At 36.2% G+C, this 19,716-nt stretch overlaps 1 protein-coding gene and 1 pseudogene across 1 annotated transcript; both read left to right on the top strand.

Annotated features, from left to right (window-relative positions):
* Positions 1 to 2,794: 2,794 nt before the first annotated feature.
* LOC132169125 (ferritin-like catalase Nec2 pseudogene) lies at positions 2,795 to 4,364 on the top strand (annotated as a pseudogene).
* Positions 4,365 to 12,618: 8,254 nt separating this feature from the next.
* Positions 12,619 to 15,365, top strand: GH3.9 (putative indole-3-acetic acid-amido synthetase GH3.9). Its single transcript, XM_059581689.2, has 4 exons — positions 12,619 to 13,028; positions 13,125 to 13,226; positions 13,305 to 14,128; positions 14,505 to 15,365. Exons 1-4 carry the CDS (start codon positions 12,739 to 12,741, stop codon positions 15,089 to 15,091), a joined length of 1,803 nt encoding a protein of 600 aa, XP_059437672.1. The 5' UTR covers positions 12,619 to 12,738; the 3' UTR covers positions 15,092 to 15,365.
* Positions 15,366 to 19,716: the final 4,351 nt, after the last annotated feature.

Here is a 19,716-nt window from a genome sequence, read left to right as displayed (position 1 = left end):
AGGCGGCTCTCATCTCACAATCACTGACATTGATGCTTCGATCAGCATGATTTTTGTTGTTCTTCAAACAATTCATTAAGAATCTGTAATGCTGTTGCCTTTTGTGGGTTGGCTTGTTAGAGATGTTCCCACTGCTCCTCTTTCAACCTTTTTCCTCACAAAGTAGAAGTCAATCTTCACATGTTTCATTCGTGAATGAAAAACAAGGGTTGTACTTATAGTTCGTTTGTTTCGATATAAAATATTTTTTGTAAAAAGTTTTCCACATTCCAGGGAACATCATCTTGGTCCAATGTTCTATAGTCCTTATTTTATGTTATAGGTTCGTTTTAGTTCGAGCTTAAAACTAATGATAGGTTTTTTTTTTAGTATTCGAGGTTATGGAGCCTTGAGGAGATTTTATGGAAGAGCCTTACGACTCGGGTGAGTACAAACTCACATGGATACTTGTTATTTCTTTTTCCACATTGCACGTCTATTTTATTTATGTTAAACATACATATTTACAACTCTCATGGAATACATTTTTTGAAACTACTATGAACTCTTTTTTATGAAAAAAGTATGTTAATTAACAAGATAATTATGAGACTTGTAAAAGTATACATGTAAGAGATGGATAAAATTAGTTGCATCGTATGACATGGTACATCGGTACGTGCGGGATAATAGTCATAAGCTTACTATACAGATTAATTTTATGGTCAAATGTGTGTGTATGTGGTCCTTGGATCCAATGATTATTTCGTGACCGACGTAGCCATGCCTAACGGTTGGTCACTACAAAACGTAGGAGTGGAGGGAGGGGGGTTGATCGGGGCATAAAATTTCCCTCGCCCCCACTAAATTTTTTTTGGATATCTTGAGGGCATCCAAGATAAAACGTTACGTTTTTCATGCCTGACAGTTGAATTGCGAGAAGACGTGGAGTGCCCAACTCAAGAGATCAAAAAATGCACCGTTTCATTTAACCTTTTATGATAAAATGTGAAAAGTGACTATTGAAAAAAAAAAAAAAATTGTATATTATATATAAAAAAAAAAGACCGAAATATTAGCATATTATATATAAATAAAAAAAAGTGAACCTAAATTGTGTTGGTAGTTGCGAATTCCGTTTGAATTATTTGTATAACCTTTTTTCATACAATTCTACTCTTTTGCTTTATTCCTATTCAATTATTTATTTGTAACATTGTTATTGATTTAGTTGTAACATTTACGACTGAAAGAGCATTTTTAACAATAAATATTATTAAAAATCGTTTACATAACCGAATGGATATTAGTAGTAGAATAATTATTATATGGTTAAGTATATTGAGAAAAATATATTAAAGACAGTAAACTATATAGCAGTTTTAAAATATAAAGACTCATGTCACTCATCGATGACAACTGACTAAATTAACATTAGGCGTGACAAAAAAAAAGAGGTTATATTTATATGTTTTAAACAATAATTACATTTTGTTGAATTGTTAATTTATTTCCTTACTTCTATTTTAAAAATTTTTAATCAATTTTCGTTCAACTTCATTTTTTAATCTTGACCCCTTGAATCAAAATTCTGGCTCCGCCACTGACAGGACATACATTACTAGTAGTATGGGCCACCCAAGGTCGAACACGGTCGGGCTGTTAGTTTTATGGACGGTAGCGTAAAATATTCGAGGCACTGGTATTGTAATACAGGTCCTTCGGGACAACGCCAACCATGCCGGAAAGAGGTAATATTTCGAGTAGACTATACAGTTGAAATATCATTGATTATCATATTACAATATATATTATATCTATATTGCATACATGATAAACTGTCATCTCATATAATGTTCCATGTGCTTTATAAATAACCGAGTTTACCATTTAATGATGGGTACTTCATGTACATTTATACTCATTAAGTCGTCAGACTTACCTTTGCATTCTTTCCTTCTTCTTTTTTCTCCATATGTACATGCTGTTATAGATAGTTTAGCAGAAGATGGATACCGCGAAACATCTGGTTATTGTGGAAGATTCGATCCGGGAGATCCTTGAAGACTGATTGCAAGCTTAGGCGGGTGCTTATGGTAACTAGTACTTTTGGGTTATGTTGTAGACTTAAGAGCTTTGATGCATGTTTGCATATTAAGGTATATAATGAATCCCCTGTAAAGATGATATGTATGGTGTGATTACATCTACTGTGATTTTCCTTGGTAAATGATCTGGTTGTAATGATTAATGTTTATAAAATCTTAATGCTTTCTGCTGCTTAGTATCCTCTCTTTTTGAGGAGTAGAGATCCCTTGGTCTTGTTCCCTGCGGAATAAGGCTGAGAGATGAACCATGAGATCAATTAACAGTTAATTGATTTTCACTGGGTGTTACAACAGCCATCAAATTGAAAATTAAGGAAATTATAAATGCTATCTTTACCACACTACAATAAATTGTAGCAATAGCGTTGACCATATAAGCGGCGACTCAAAACTCCATTCAAGGCAAGAGAATACAACCGATTCACAAATTAATACATTATCTGATTTTTTTTTTTATTCACAACAAAATGATCTTTATATATAATGCAATTTATAGGGTGACACCTAAGCTGATGGATATATAAGAACTTCTAATTAATCCCAATACTAATTTTAATTAACCTAATTCTAATAATTCCAACACAAATAGTAAACATATCTCATGCACCCTAATCTTATCTCTAACAAACCTTCTCTATATAAGCTGCAAATGCATACTTCAATAATGCACATCTCACATAAGCTGCATGCCTTAGACATTATAGACAATGGCTAGCCCTTCCTTTTATGTCTTTATCTTTCTTATTTCATTGAAACTTAGCTAGGTCTTGGGTAAACCCAACTATGGGTCAATTGTTGCCAATGATATTGACCGGATTCAATTTGCTTTTAACCTTGAATTCCTTGAAGCTGAATTTTTCTTGTATGGTGCACTTGGTAAAGGACTTGACGCCATCACTCCAACTTTTGTTGCCGGTGGTCTGCCTCCCATTGGTGCTAAGAAGGCCAATCTTGAGCCTGTAATTGGCAGTATCATTGAGGAATTTGCATACCAGGAAGTTGGTCATCTCAAGTCCTATAGATAAAAAATATATTTGATTTATTTTCATTCAATTTGTAATCTCCTCCATTTTTGTTTCATTTTAGCAGATACACAATATTTAATAAATTGACAATGATTTTTCAAGGCTATAATTACATCAATAGGAGGAATTCCAAGGTCCAAGTTGGATCTTAGCCCTCAGAGTTTTGCAAACTTATTTGACAAAGCATTTGGTTTCAAATTGAATCCTCCATTCGACCCTTACTATGACACTGTCCACTATCTCTTAACATGTTATGCAATCCTTTATGTAGGACTCGTGGGTTATGTTGGCACCATTCCAAGCCTTACCAACGAAACTTCTCGAAGTGTAAGAACCTCTACTTGTACTCCTTTTAAGCTAATAAAAAGTAATTGATTTAATTATATTCTAACACTCCCCACATATGGCATTAATAAGTGATGATGCTCAATACACAAAATTAATATTTCATTGATATGGTATCAAGATGAATGACAGATATAAGATTTGAACTAGAACAATTGCTCTAATACCATAATAAAGCCCATTTTGTTTTGGTGTAAAATATTAATTTTCTGTTGGGAAATGTATTCAGCTGAAAACATTAATTTGTCTACACTCTACAACCTTAAAAAGGGTTTAAAGCACAATTTTCTACGTTTGTCTCGTATGGAAAGTCACCAAATATTTCTTTTATTTTCATATAATTTAAGGAGTTTTGGAGGAAGATAGTGTGTGGGAATAGAATGTCTTCGAAGATGTGATTGGGATCTAGTAGAATTATGTGTGGCCAACCTGTCAGAGCATAAATTACTATTTATCCCAAAAGTTTAGACAATTTTGTTTCAACCATGCAAGTATCACCTTATAATTAGTCAATATTCTCTCTTGGTAGTTGGTGGCGTCGCTTTTAGGCATGGAGGCTTGACAGGATGCGGTTATAAGAACACTACTATACGAGAGAGCCTACCAGAAGGTGCTTCCATATAACATTACTGTTGCTATGTTTACGAACATAATCTCTTGGCTCAGAAACAAGCTAGGCAAGTGTGGCAACAAAGATGAAGGAGTAACAGTACCTTTCTTTCGTTCAGTGGAAAATCCTATGTACAACAATGTTCTCTCCGCCAATTCTAACTCTCGTTCATACGCTCGGACGCCGCCAGAGATCTTGAGGATAATATATGGAAGTGGCGATGAGCGTAAACCTGGCGGGTTTTATCCTAATGGTGGTGGCAGGAACATCGCAAAGAGCTTTTTTCCAAAAACCTAGGAGCCTCTCTAATCGAAGCTTGGAATGTTAATTATGGTATTGTGGAGTACTATTAAATCGATGGTTGGATGGTTGTATGTTACAATAAAAGCAATGGTTGTAGCTTCTTTCAAATGCTATGAGCCATCAAGAAACGTCGATATCTTACACAAAGTTACATGTGTATTCATAAAGGTTTGGAAGAACTTTCCAAGTGTTAGTCTTGAAAACTATTTTTAATGTTGAAACTATTGAATGATCATTTGGAGTCATCGATTTGATCAAGGAATGGGGGATTTGTAATACTATGTCTTGTTCATATCAACAATTTTATTTTTTTCCGCCCAAACCTAGTTGCAATTAATATGCTAATATATAAATATATTCTTCACACCCATTTTATCATATGCACTTCATACCAATGACGTGACATGAGCTGAATCGATGCGGAAAGTTTTATTATTTTAAGTGGCCATTCGACACAGTGACATCAATTGGTGTGAAGTGATCATAATCAAAAAGGCTAGGAGCCTCCTATGTACATCATACTATTCCACAATCAGAGGTCTAACAAGTGGTTGTTTAACAAGTGGTCTCTTATATGGGAAGGTGGTATTTTAACATTTGGTTGTTTCCCAAATGGGATATAAGAGCTCTTCTACCCTTAAATTCTCTCTCTCTCTCTCTTATTATTATTATTATTATTTTTTTCTCAAAAGTGATGAAACTTCATGGGGGTATAAGTGATGTTTCCTTTATAGGAAAATACTCGGGGTACTAGGGGTAGTACTAAAACTATTACGACAAAATCATTTACAAACTAACTTGACAATCTATCATTAATAAAATAATTAAGGGGAAAAATACACTTTAGCCTCCTAAAGTATCAACGCATTTGCTTTTTGGCACTCAATGTTTAAAAAGTGACAAAAGATCTCTACAATGTATCTGACGTTGACAAAAAAGTCACCCGTCTATAAAATCCATCTATTTGGACGGAAACCAAGTCACGTGAGTGGCACGTGACCTTTTTTAACCAAAACTTTCAAAAATAACCTCTGTAAACGTAAGTAACTTTTTTTTTTTGGGGGGGGGGGGGGGGGGGGGATAAAGTGTAAAAAAAGAAAAAGAAAAAAAGCTTATGTAAAAAATAAAAAACGAAATTAAAGAAAAATCAAAAACCAAAAACTAAACAAAAAAAAAAAAAACTTAAAACTTAAAACAAAAGGTTTATATACAAAATAAAAAAGAAATTAAAAGAAAAAAAAATCAAAAACTACAAAAAAAAAGGAAAGAAAGAAGAAACCCCTAAAAAAAACTTTTACTTAGCCAAGCTACCCCTAGACCGACCGAATGAGGACTTCCAATTGTAACTAGCCTTCCCATTCTGCCTTACATCCATGGCCACAAAACCCTCCCTTGTTGGCTAAGTTAGACGTTGTGATCATACCGCCTTATGAGGGAAGTACTCTAGAGGATCCGTCTCAATAACCTTCAATCAATTCCATTCCCAATACCTCTGAACTTGGGAGAGAATCTTCTTCTTCACCCATCATAGTAGACAAATAGGAGCTACGAGCAAATTGATTTACCCCGGTGCCCATATTGCTCCACGCCTAGAAAAAGAGCAAACTAAAGATTTTTTAGTAGAATTTAAAGTATTTGAAAGATGTTCCCTCATTAACAACTTTCTTTTGCCTCCTATTAAGGGATGAGCTCTCGGACGATTGGCCACCCCCAAACCCATTTGGGGTTGTTTCGCCCACCCCTATTCAAGCATATGAAGTGGTTGGACCACCCCCATAGGGCACATACGTGGTTCAGTACCCCATACCGGTCGAATTGGGGTAGCCAAGCCGCCCCCTTGGCCAAATTGAGGGGGCCGAGCTAACCCAAATGGCTTGGCCACCCCCAGCTTTTTTTTTTTTTTTTTTTTTTTCCATTGATTTTTTATTTTGTATATAAACTTTCTGTTTTAAGTTTAGGTTTAGTTTAGTTTTTGGTTTTTTCTGTTAATTTTAATTTTTAATATAAACTTTTTATTTTAAGTTTTAGGTCTAGTGTTTTTATTTTTTTTAAAATTTTTATGTTTACACTTTACCCCCAAAGTCATTTATGATTACACTTTATTCCCGATGACATTTTTGAAAGTTTCAGTTGAAAAATGTCATGTGCCACCATATGACTTAGTTTCGTCCAAATAGACGGATTTGATGGACAAATGGTGGTTTTTGCCAATGTCAAATACATTGTGGGGGTCTTTCGTCACTTTTTAAACATTGGCGTTAAAACACAAATGCATGGATATTTCGGGGAGTAAAGTGTATTTTTCCCCTAATTAGAGAAATTGATAAGCTAACTTTTTTTACTTAATTATTTCCTCGATTATAAATTATCACCACCACTTTATAAATAACTTTATATTAAATTTATAATATCGCTGCGTAGCATATGAGTATGTTAAGCCAATTGATGATGTATTGCCTTTGTGAGAGCAAGAGAAAATTATAATGAAGATCACCAACTTGTTTTATCGCAAAATCCAAATTGAATGAACGGATTAAGGAATCAATCGCAGTGGATGACGTCATGAGAAGCTTCTCGAAGTACAAAACGTAATGAATGAGACTGAGAAGTAGAGAAGTCCATTTTTTGTAATTTTGAGCTCAATTAGCATAATTGGGCCCGTGGGGCTTTGCTTCAGCCCATAAATATCATTGTTTAATATTGCATCCAAACAAGCCCTACGATATTGATGAGGATGAGAAAACCCTAACGACTGTTTCATATTAACTTCTTCAAATAATAAGCCATGAGAATTAAAATGCATTTTGTATATCAATTATTTTTTTAATTGATATAAAACCACATACATAATCATCAAGGAAAAAACCAGAAATTAATCAATATTTTGAAATTTGCTCATGAAACACAGTTTTGTTAAATATGTTAAATCACCATGTTAAATTATTATTTATCCTAAAAGCTTAAGTTGATAGAAAATTGTTAATTTAATTATTTAATTTATATAAATGGTTTCAAAATGTAAATCATGTTTTGAACTAAGGAAAGAATACCCACACAACACACACATACTTTTTCTCCATCTTATTTTTTACATTTCTCTAGCAAACTAATTGCCATCAATCTGTTTAATTACTTGAACCCCGCCATTAATGACCCAATATTGATAAAATAATAAGATAATTGAACATGAAATGTCTCTTTTTTTAGGAATGATAAATTTCATTCATAATTTAGAAAATATTTAGGCCGAAGCCTTACAAAGATAGAGCCAACTGCTCGAAAATAACCATATCAAGGATACAATTAGGTGGTTCCCCCAGCCAAACTTGAGGATTTGGATTTCTGGTTGCATTTTTGGCCAGACCATGTGCCGCTGAGTTCACCTCCTGTTTAACATGTCGAATACTCCATCGACGTAGAGACCCCAAAACAATTTTAATGTCATCAATTATCTGCCTATAGTGGAGCCAGTTTGGGCTCGAATCTCTTACCGCCTTTATCACGAGAGACGAATCCCCTTCTAGGAGAATATCGTGTACTCCCACCTCCATGCAAAATTCTACGGCGCTGAGAGCAGTAGCTGCTTCGGCTTCTATTGGGTCGTGGAGCCCATCTACTGGCTTACATAGCGCTACAATAATAGCCCCCCTTTCATCTCGTATAACAACCCCCACTCCCATTCGTTCCTTCGCTTGGACAATAGCAACATCCCAATTGACTTTAAAGATTCCCGATGGAGGAGCTTCCCATTTCTGCTTAATCACCTGCGAGATTGTAGAGTCCTCTTGATGTTTTTCGTTGGCCCGCTGGTATTGTTGCACTTCATCCCTGGCTTCTTTCGATACCACACATGGATGGGTGAACTGATCCCCATGTACCACCCCATTTCTCCTTTTCCAGATCCTCTTGGCAGTCAAAACGAATAACTCCATGTCTTCTCTGCGTAAGGAATCCTTCAGATACTCCATCGCCTCCCTAAAGTTGTCACCCCCTGTCCTCTGTTTTTGGAGTTTACTGCCACTTACACTCCAGACATCCTGGGATGAAGGACAGTCCCAAAGAATATGATGGACAGTTTCAATGGCCCTACAATAGAAAAAACATGTGTCATTTGCGAAGACTTTCCTCTTCTTAAGGTTGTCTTTTGTTGGAAGGATATTGTTGCAAGCCCTCCATAAAAACACCTTTGCCGCGTTCGAAATCCTCAGCCTCCAAATCATTTTCCATACGGCCTGTGATTGGGCTCCCTAGGAGCTTTCCCCCTTCCTCCGAGCCTATCTCTCTTTTTCGAGGTGGTAAGCGCTTCTAACCGAGAATTCGCCCGACTTGGACCCTCGCCAAATAAGTTTGTCCGCTTGGTTATATCTACTCAAAGGGATATTACAAATTACAGTTGCTTCGTCTGCACCAAAATTCTGGAAAATATAAGACCTGTTCCACTAAACTAGGTTGTCATCTAGTAAATTAGCCACCACTGCCTGCCCACGTATGTTGGGACTAGCCAATTGTGGTGAGTACGTGATAGGTAGTGGAATCCATTTGTCTTCTCGGATCCAGATTGACCTACCATTACCAATACGCCAAAAGATCCCTTCTTCATATAATTCCCTGCCTGCCATAATACTCCTCCAAGCATACGACGGCCTATTCCCCATCTTAGCCGACAAAAAAGACCCATTGGGGTAGTACTTTGCTTTAATGATTTTTGCTGCTAAACTTTCGGGGTATTGCATAAGTCGCCAACACTGCTTGGCTAAGAGTGCTTTATTGAAACATACATGAAATGTCTCATTATTGATGCATACTCAGTACTCATTAAGAGCTATGATTAAAAGCTAGTAAGAACATGGAAGAGAATGAAATATTCCATTAACGCCTAGAATTGAATGTCCCAAAAGTGAAGTCATGGCATTGGCATTGAATTGAAGAAGTTGGCCAGAAACAATGCATGTTTCTGTATATGAAAACCCCTTCTCATGATGGAGCGAAGTCATGAGAGAAAGAGAGTAAAATGAGTGTCACCGACGCACCTACTATACATAGTCACATCATATCATGCATACATAATATGCTATGCTTATTCAGGAATTATACACGTCATTACACCTACATTTTCCAAAAGAAAAAAAAAAGAACTATTATATATATATATATATATATATATATATATATATATATTTCATGATCATGTTAAAGCAGCTGGTTAATTTGTACGTCTCATTTGGTGTATCTTTCTCACCTTCCTCACACTACCCAAAAGGTGGCCTCCATTATGCTTCTTGCAAGAAAAATGCTGGCCTATACATCCTTATAGGAAGCTTTTATCGTAGGCCTTTTTTGTCATAGAGCATAGTGCTTGTCGTGCAAAATAATATTCATTGTACGTACGGTTATATTTCATCAGAGAAGGGATAAGAGTCTTCAGAACTAGATGAAGCCCTATCCTCAAAAAAGTGCCACGTTTTGTGAAAAATCTCAAAGATATTTATGATGGGTTTCAGTTAATGAGGCCCCATGTGACCCCCATTTATAGACATTGAGAAAGATATTATCACACATTGAAACAATATTGCCACGTACACACGCATTGCATTTTTCCTATTTATAGTGATAATTTGCTTTTGCCAGCAAATTCCTTGTGAAAGGGTTTCGCACATATTATTGCTCTTAATTCATTTACTTTCAAAGCTCTTGTATTATATGTCTTCCTTCATGTCTATTGTTGTTACTATGGCATGTATGAAGTGAGTTACATCCAAACAGCAAATAAGATTGATGTAGACCAGGTAGCATTTGAATTTAAGAAAACAAATGGAACTAGCATAGGCGTTCGTAAGAGGTATACGGCTCGTTCATACTATCTAGGCAGGGCAAAAGTCTGAGGAAAGGTTCTAAAATGCCCCGTTCGCTATCTGGGTCTTCGAACGAGGTGATCATCTAGCTAGGAGGACTTACAATAGTTCACGTTCGCTATCTTGTTTGGGTGTTCCTTACAATCTAAGAATGAAATTTTAAATTTTATTGCAAACGAGTAAGTGATCCCATTTGTACAAGCTGTCGATAATTTTGTTAAATCAATTTTATTTAAGCTTTCTACTAGATTTAGAAGTTCGTTTTGTATAGATACATGTTATGGACATGCAACCTAAAGCGTCGCTTTTCAATAGTTTTTTAGTTTTTTTTTTTTTAATAAATACTGCTCAAATCTTAGGGGGTGTTTAATTTGTTAAACAACACAAACACCCCCACACACTGTTCACCTAAAAAAAATAAAAATAAAAATAGTGATTAGTATTGATCGAGAAGTGAAAAAGTGTATTAAAAAGTGAAAAAGTTTTATTTTATAGTGAGATTTTTTTTTTTTAAATTTTTTTATTAGTAAAAAGTAAATGATATGATATAAAAAGTGAATGATGTAAAATAAAAATGAGAATGCTTTGATGTTGATTTTTTTTTAAGAATAAAGTAAATAGTGTTTAGAGGTGGGGGTGTTGTTTGCCAAACAACCCCTAATTTTAAAAAGAGTAGCGACTCTTATGCTGTTTGTCTTTACAAACCCATTACGCCATGCTGCATCAAAATTATGAACAATCCTAGAGAAAGAAAAGGAGATCGTGGACGGTAAAGTACATAGAAAAAATATAAAAAAAAAAGGCACTGAAGGGGATGATGGATGTAATGTTGGTAAGTGTAGAAAGATGGTACGGTGAATACTTCCAAGGAGGTATTGGGGGACATCATGATTTGAGTGAAGCACGCGATGTGCTCAATCTAGTCATGGAAAAATGATGCCCCGAAAAGTTCACTTTCTCCTCCATTATCAAAAACTTCCCTGCAATGGCAAAAGAAATTCGATTGCACTAGTGTTAATGTCTTGCCTGAATTGTCATTGTGGGGGCTTGAGAGCAAGAGAGCTTCCTTATTGATACAGTGAATCATTCTCAGGACCTTGAAAAAGGTGAAGAAAGATTGTAAACAGATGCGGCGGGCACCAACCTCATTGAATGGTACATCTCTTAAAGATGTCGATGCTGACGACACTTGGGGTTTGATTTCCATCTGGATAAGGATATTGCTGATATACACAGATGATCAGGAGCCATCCAACGGCTGAGATTGTCTCTTATTTTTTCACTATTGAAGAGGATGGATTGAAGCTGCATGCAATTCCTTTATATATATATATATATGTGCATGGTATTTAGGAATCACTTTATCATGTTAATGGGGCCTTTGAATGACTCTTTGTGCCTGCAACTTGGGTTTGTTTTAAATGCACCTTTCTAGCACAGCTTGTAAGGCACTACCTTTGCTATTGAAAGGAAAGAAGTAGGGTTTTGTTTGCGTGTTTTACACGTCACATTCCGTTTTGAGAGAGGGAAACATATACTATAAAGGAGATTTGATTTTACCTGCTTTTCTTCTCTTGCTTTTAGTGAGACAAGGAAAGAGAAAAAAGCTTTGGTATGTGGATAATCCCATGAGACATAGAACCAGATACTAATTACAACCTCAATGTTGTCCATTATATAGTTTTATATGCCGTATGAATATTTCATTTAGGCCACGTTCTTATATATACACGCATGCTCGCATTAAAGTACTTCAATTTTTACTATAAAGTTTTTACAAACTAACGTGATAGGTACATATATACAATTTATAATTTGTCAATTTAATAAGTTAGTGATTAACTTGTCAATCATACCTTCTTAATAATTTTCCATTTTTTAGTATCAATTTTACGTGCACACTATCGAATAAAACCCACATGTTATAAAGGCGGTTTCTAAATATTTCTAGTAAATTACATGCTAATTAATTTTTCTCATTCCATAATAAGTTTGAAATGCAGGTGACATTGAACAAGTGCACTTGTGTGTTACGCAAGAATATTGATTCTAGAATTAATCCTGATGCTTTTAATATATACATAATTTCAAAGTTATCAGCTGGGGGCAGAGGATAAGGATAATGCTTTTGCTTAAATACATCTACAGATAATAAGATGATCATCATTCCGTGCATCATAAACGTACGTCTTTGATTAGTCGTGTGGATTTGTAATTAATGCTCTTAAGGAAAAACGGTAATTTGATCAGAAAGATGTTTAAGGTTTTAAAGCAATATGGTAGATTAAGCAGAGAGGAAAAAACTTCAAATCAAGAAAAGCTTGTGAGGGGCCACATCATATGCATTAATATGAATGGCATCAGCATTCAGCACCATATGATGTGTACGTGTAGAGTGTAGAGAGAGATTTTATATAAACCCCCTGTGGGTTCTATAGCGTTTCAACAAGAAGAATATAATATTTTTCCAAGTCGATCAAAAGTGCTCTTCTGCTCATCTTCCTCCGTCTGAGACAATGGATGGGAAGAAATTGGAGTACAAAGGCGAGGAGGCATTGAAGGAGATTGAGAGGCTCACACAAAAGGCTGACGAAGTTCAAAAGAACATCTTGAAAGAAATCTTAACCCGAAACAGAGAAACTGAGTATCTCAACAAGTATATGAAAGGATCAAAAGATGTCTTAGAGTTCAAGCTTAATGTTCCTGTCATTACTTACAAGGGTATCCGCCCCTTTATCCAAAGAATTGCTAATGGTGAAGACTCCTCTCTCATTTCTGGTCACCCCATTACGGAAATGCTTAGCAGGTGATCTGTGCATGATTCTCATTTTTTTTTTTTGAGTTCTGTTTCTGGGTTTTCTATATATTAATAAACTTGTGTCATCATGGTATATATTTGCAGTTCAGGGACTTCAGCTGGAGCGCCTAAGTTGATGCCTTCAATAGCAGAAGATCTTGACAGAAGAACATTTTTATACAATCTCATCATGCCAATCATGAATCAGTTAATCCAATTTACATTATTTTCAGAGACATTTAAAATCATTTTGAGCAGCTAATTAAATCAATTTAAAAATGGCAGATATGTCTCCGGTCTTGACGGGGGAAAGGCGATGTACCTTTATTTTATCAAGGCAGAAATGTCTACACCCTGCGGATTACCCGCGCGGGCTGTGCTGACAAGCTTCTACAAAAGCAAGCACTTCAAGTGCCGCGCACGCGACCCTTTCAACGACTATACAAGCCCCGACCAAGCCATTTTGTCCAACGACAGCAGCCAAAGCATGTATTGCCAGCTGCTCGCGGGGCTAATCCACCGCCACCAAGTCCTCCGGCTAGGGGCGGTTTTTGCCTCTGCTTTTCTCCGAGCAATCTCGTTCCTCGAACGGAATTGGGTTCGTCTCTGCGACGACATCCGCACCGGCCAACTGGACCTGACCATCACCGACCCCCGATGCCGTTCGGGGATGTCCGCTGTGCTTTCGTCGCCGGACCCGCGTCTTGCGAGCGAGATCTACGACATCTGCAGCCGTTCATCGTGGAAGGGTGTTTTGTGCCGCCTTTGGCCTAGAGCTAAGTACATTGAGGCTGTGGTGACCGGCTCCATGGCACAGTATATACCGGCGCTGGAGTATTACAGTGATGGGAAATTGCCCTTGGTTTCCACCATGTACGCCTCGTCGGAATGTTACTTCGGCGTCAACTTGAAGCCGTTATGTGACCCCGCCGACGTTGCGTTTACCCTCATGCCCAACATGTGTTATTTTGAATTTATACCATTGGGAGAGAATGGTACAATGTTAATGGACGTCGGTGAAGAAGAGGAGGTGAACAGTGATAAGCTTGTCGACCTGGTGCAGGTTAGGCTCGGCTGCTATTATGAATTGGTCGTCACTACTTTTGCTGGTAAGACTACTCTTTAAATATTAAACCATTTTCTTTCCCTTCTTGCTTCCTCTCATATTCATGGTTTAAAAACATTGTTAATTTCCATTTATTTTTACACCCAAGTTAATAAGCATATGAGATTAAAAAAATAGTGTAGTGAAAAGCAAACGTAGCAACTGTTACGTTATGTAAGAAGCACCTAAGTAAAAGGGATTAAAAAAGGTCATAAAAGAGAGTTCGTGTAACATTTCTTTTTCTATATATGATAAAGTACAGATTAAAAAGATTCTTACTTCAAAAGCCTTTTTTTTTTTCTTTTTTTTTTTTTTTTGTGGTACCAATTGGTAAGGGTTGTAGTAGCATTAATGCTAAGCTTTTTTGGTAAATGATATAGGGCTATATCGATATCGTATTGGTGATGTGCTGCAAGTGACTGGATTCCACAATACAGCCCCTCAGTTCAGATTCATCTGCAGGAGAAATGTCCTCCTCAGCATTGACAATGACAAAACCAACGAAGAGGATTTGCATAAGAGCATCACTGCGGCAAAGAAATTGCTGGAGCCTTACAATGCTTTGCTGGTGGAGTACACAAGCTATGCAGACACGTCAACTTTGCCTGGACATTATGTATTGTTTTGGGAAATCCAACTTCATGGATCAAAGGCTGCAGGCATGGGTGCAGCCATTGCAGTACTTGATGATAAGGTGCTCCAAGAATGTTGCATTGCTGTGGAAGAAGAGCTTGACTACATATACAGAGGATGCCGAGTAAATGAGAGGTCTGTAGGGCCCCTTGAGATTCGTGTGGTGGAGCCTGGCACTTTTGAGGAATTGATGGACTTGTTCATCGACCGAGGTGGGTCGATAAACCAATATAAAACGCCGAGGTGCATCAAATCTAAAGCAGCTCTCAAGCTGCTTAATTCTCATGTCAAGGCATCTTTTTTTAGCCCTAGGGATCCAAAGTGGGTTCCTTAGAATACTATTGTCTTATGTATGTGCAAGCTAGACTTATCTTACCTATAGTACTAGCTATGCTAATAATCTTCCTTTCATGCTAGTAGCTAGCTAGACATATAATATATATATATAGTCTTTAGCAGTTTGAAGGGGCGGGGGTGCATCATAAGTTGGTGCCACTGCCTTTGCATGTGGAGCAATTTTATATATATATATGCCTTTTTGGTGAACTCATGTATTCATCATTTATCTATGACTTTATGAAAAAAGGGGAGCAAGAATGTTTGGGTATGACGTGATCCCATAACAAGCAATTAGATAAGATGGATTCCGATATAGTGCAATAAGATTGTTTGCAACATGACAATTCATGTGAAAGTATAGACAACTTTTATCTTTTTAGATAGGAGTGTCTGAACAATTTAAATTGCATCTGTTCGAATATCTGTCCGAACAAATAAAGCCTGTTTATACGCTTTCATGAGATATTTTACAATAGAACAATCTTCTTGCACGAAATTTCCGTCCAAATAAAACAACTCCAAAAGAAAAAGGAAAAAAAATCAATCCCAAGTGATCTAAATGGGAAGAGACTTTGGTAGCTAATTGTCGAATGTATATCTGAAGCAATGGAGTTGAAGTTGCCAGCTGTTACGCAACATGGAAACAGGATAACCTGCGGTGTCATTTCTCAATGTGTCTCGTAGTCGGACAAGACAAAGCAAAAGGTACTAAAAAACTAGGTGGACATTTTCCCTTGTACGTTCTGTTTAATTTACCAAAGGCCACTTGATTTTGATCTCGACGGAACTTCATTATGTCACTGCTCACCTCATTCGCAGTATGAAATTAATGCGAAACATTAACTAGACACTAAGAATCGGAATCTGCAACAACTACGCAACATGAAAAGCCATGCCTTCATGACAAAATAAAAGCACCATATATACGAGTCATACGACTGGTTGTCACATGTAGGACATGTGTTATATACCTTATCGCAGACGGATCGCAAGGGGAGTGAGGATTTACTATCGGGTCATTTCATTGTCGACGACGAGATTATTCAGTATATATGTGTGAGTTTAAAATGATAGAGTTTAATATGTAAGAAATGTGAGTGGTTTATATAGTATTGTTGGACCCAAACCCATAAGTTTAAATTTTTGGATTGTATGGTGTCTCAACATGCTATATATTATGAGCTCACTTAAAAAAGATTCTCCAAGTATCAATCTCCCTAATAAGTGGTATAAGAGTCAATGGTGGTGTACGTGAGTTCACTGGTACAGACACAGACACAGACAAAAAAGTCCCTAAAGTACGGACAAAAAGGTGCAAGGTGCTATGAGCGTCCTTGAAGTGATGGGCAATGGTGAAGTGGCATAGGCATAAACAAAAAAGTTACTAGAGTATAGACAAAAAGATACAAGATGTGAGCATGGATGAGCGTCCTTGAAGTGAATGTCAAAGGTTCATGGCATGGGCTTGACAACGATTCTTGGAGTAAGAACAAATGTGCAAGTTATGAGAATGAACAATGATCACTAGAAAATGAGCAAAAAGGTTCATGGCACAGACACAAGGCACAATGAGAGTCCATGGAGTAAGGACAAAGATGTGTAGCGCAGACAAACCCATATAGCCCACATAAGATTGATAAAAGGCTTCCGTTTGAGAGAAGTGCAGCACTGTGGTGATGAACTCACACATAAGGAGGATAATGTTAAGTATATATGTGTGAGATGGACAGAGTCTCACCTTGGAAATATGTAAGAAGTATGAGTGGTTAATATGATATTATTGGGCCCAAACTCATAAGCTTAAGCTTTTGGGTTATGTAGTGTCTCTACATTCTATATTATGGACTCACTTAAAAAAGACTTTCCAAATATCAATCTCCCTAACATAGATTATTTAGTTGGCTTTTGACAGCTAGAACATTAATGAACCAATCAAGGATTTCGGTCAATATAGAAAGGGGAAGGCTAATTGATTTTGTGATTTGAAAGATCTCCAGCGCGATCACTTTCCATAATTCTCTAATTATCCTGTCAATTAAGGGCCTTTATTTGGGTAATCCGATACTGAATATCTTCTAGCTAGGTCAGGGTTTATGACTGAGAGAAATGGAGAAGGCCAGAGGATAGGAAGGGACATACTTTATGAGAGAGAGTGGAGAGCCCTTAGAGAGAGATCTTATTTAAAGAAATTTGAGTAGTTAATATACATAATAGAACAAAACCCATTAACTTAAGCTTTGAAGTTGGAGTGGTGTCCAAATATGTATGTTAATGTGCTATTTGTGGACTCACTAGGCAATTCTCTCCCTAACAAATTGGTATGAGAGCTACATTTCAGCTTTCACTTAAATGGGTGTCTTTGTCATTGACGTGTTTGGTTTGGCTCTAATAAAGAGTGTGGATGGCTCTTAGAACTTTTGTATATATGACACTCTTAGATTTGTAAAGGACTCACATGCAAGGAGGAGTTGTGCAATGTAGAAGAGACTTACACATGAGAGGAAGATGTGTTATGAGTGTACATATTAGTGTTGAGTCATACATTAAGGAAAAATAAACAAAATAAATAGTTAATATATATAAGTGGACCCAAACACATAATTAGTTTGAGCTTTGGGGTTAGAGTGGTGTCCAAACGTATACATTAATGTGCTCTTTATGGACTTCTTAGGCGATTCTCTCCCAAACAACTACAACCCATTAAAAAGAATATAATTGGTTAATTATGGAGACTTGGCTTACATCTACTCATGTGAGCATAATGCAAATCTTATTATTAGGTATGGACCAAGATATGACTCTCATAGAGTTAAATCCTATATTAGATGGGTGGATTGTAAATACATTGTATCAATGTTAAGTCATATATATATATATATATATATATATATATATATATATATATATATATATTCATTTCTTATTAATTAGCTACAATTAAGTTTCACAACAGATTTTAGAAAGTTTCAATTGTAATTATTTGATTAGTCATTTTGGAGGATATAATCTAGACATGACTAGAATTTTTCCTCAATCGTGACAATTGGTAGAACCAATATTATATATAGTAATACCATGTAGTAAAATTGCGTTTCATGAGTAATTTTAAAGAGCTCCAATTATACCTTCAACTAGTTCTTTGAAATATAGCACACAGCCACACATGTGACTAAACTTTTCCTGAGTTGTGACAAAGTAGATGGGTAGAATAATTTTGACAAAAATCCACTGTCCTTGGCTCGTGGCCATTAGTACAAGCACTAAGAAAGTAGGAATTGAAGGTTAGTTTGAATCCTGCAGATATTCACCAGGATTTCCCATGCGCTTTTTTTTTTTTTTTTTGAGAAAGATATATATATATATATATATATATATATATATATATACATGGAAAGAGGGAGGGGGCAGGATTTCGTATGCTTATATTGAGGAAGTGAAATGTCCTAATACGTACGATAATAGGATATGACACTTTCTTTGAGACAGTCCAAACAGAAATGGCCACTGTAAATCATAAGAAATACTTTCACTTTTTGTTGGTCCACCAGCTTTGAAATTTAAAGTGCCCTTCCGGTTTGAAATTTGTGCAGTCATGCACCTCATCATGGTTATAAAGTGGATGCGCCGGACACCATGTTCGAGCGTGCCCCAACATGCGCATGCAATTTCCTCGTGGATTTTGAAAGAGTTGACTGCTTCTGTGTGCTCTAAAAAGAGATCCACTTGCCTGGATGCTATGTTATTGGAACACAATTATCCCTAAACCAATATCCACCAAAGGAATTAAGATCATCATAAGCTTAAGATTGATAGAATATATCATGAACTATGTATCCATAGCTAGTAGTTTCCGTAGGAAGAAACAAGTTATAAAACTTCTTATAAATAGAACTTGATCGTATAGTAACATTCACGGAAGTTGGAAGTAATCCTATAAGTTCCTCTTGTATCACTTTCACAACATAAATTATTCTTCATAAAATTTTGCTCAAAACTCACTCGAGAAAATTACCTCTTATGGAAAACACATTCTTCCTTACCTAATTGATGACAATGATCATCTGTGTCTAAGTCAATTTATTACAATAGGGTTCTCTCCTTCTTGTGATGTATGGATCTCGCTCGAAAAATTATTTTCCTCTCAATCCAAATACCGTGATAGAATATATTTTATATTTTATATTATTAATTTATATTCTTAGTATAGGCCGATTTATATTTTCTTGTATAGATTAAGGGCCTATATACTCTAAACAATCAAGTAAATGTGAGCGCATGTCGTAAGTGTCTAATTTTTTTTCTTTCTTTTATCTCTCTTACTTCTGCTATTATTTCCATATTTAGTTTTTTCCACAACCTTCAACATGGTAAAGACTCATTGAAAATGTGTTACATACGATAAAGTAAAAATGGGTTTAGAGGTTGACCTGAATTGTCTTTGAACCAATTAAAACTGTGAGCATTATTTTCGAGAAGCTCGTTTATGTAAATCAAATGTGGAGAGGGTACATATCTTTCCATCAATAGCCCTATGACGATCGGGGATGGATCCAAATCTTCCCCCACCACAAAGATTGCTATGTGCTTTAGCACATATCAATTGTATGCCAGAGAGAAAGC

Source organism: Corylus avellana, chromosome 1 (assembly GCF_965113065.1).
Source record: "Corylus avellana chromosome 1, dhCorAvel1.hap1.2, whole genome shotgun sequence".
In the NCBI taxonomy this organism is placed as follows: domain Eukaryota; kingdom Viridiplantae; phylum Streptophyta; class Magnoliopsida; order Fagales; family Betulaceae; genus Corylus; species Corylus avellana.
Note: the sequence above shows the minus strand (reverse complement) of the source record. Positions and strands in the feature narration are given on the sequence as shown.

Excerpts from the sequence above, each read along its gene's own strand:
- GH3.9 (XM_059581689.2), top strand. The coding sequence starts at position 12,739 with ATGGATGGGAAGAAATTGGAGTACAAAGGCGAGGAGGCATTGAAGGAG. Across the intron at positions 13,029-13,124 it reads ATTACGGAAATGCTTAGCAG|TTCAGGGACTTCAGCTGGAG; the intron begins GTGATCTGTGCA and ends ATATATTTGCAG. Across the intron at positions 14,129-14,504 it reads GGTCGTCACTACTTTTGCTG|GGCTATATCGATATCGTATT; the intron begins GTAAGACTACTC and ends TAAATGATATAG.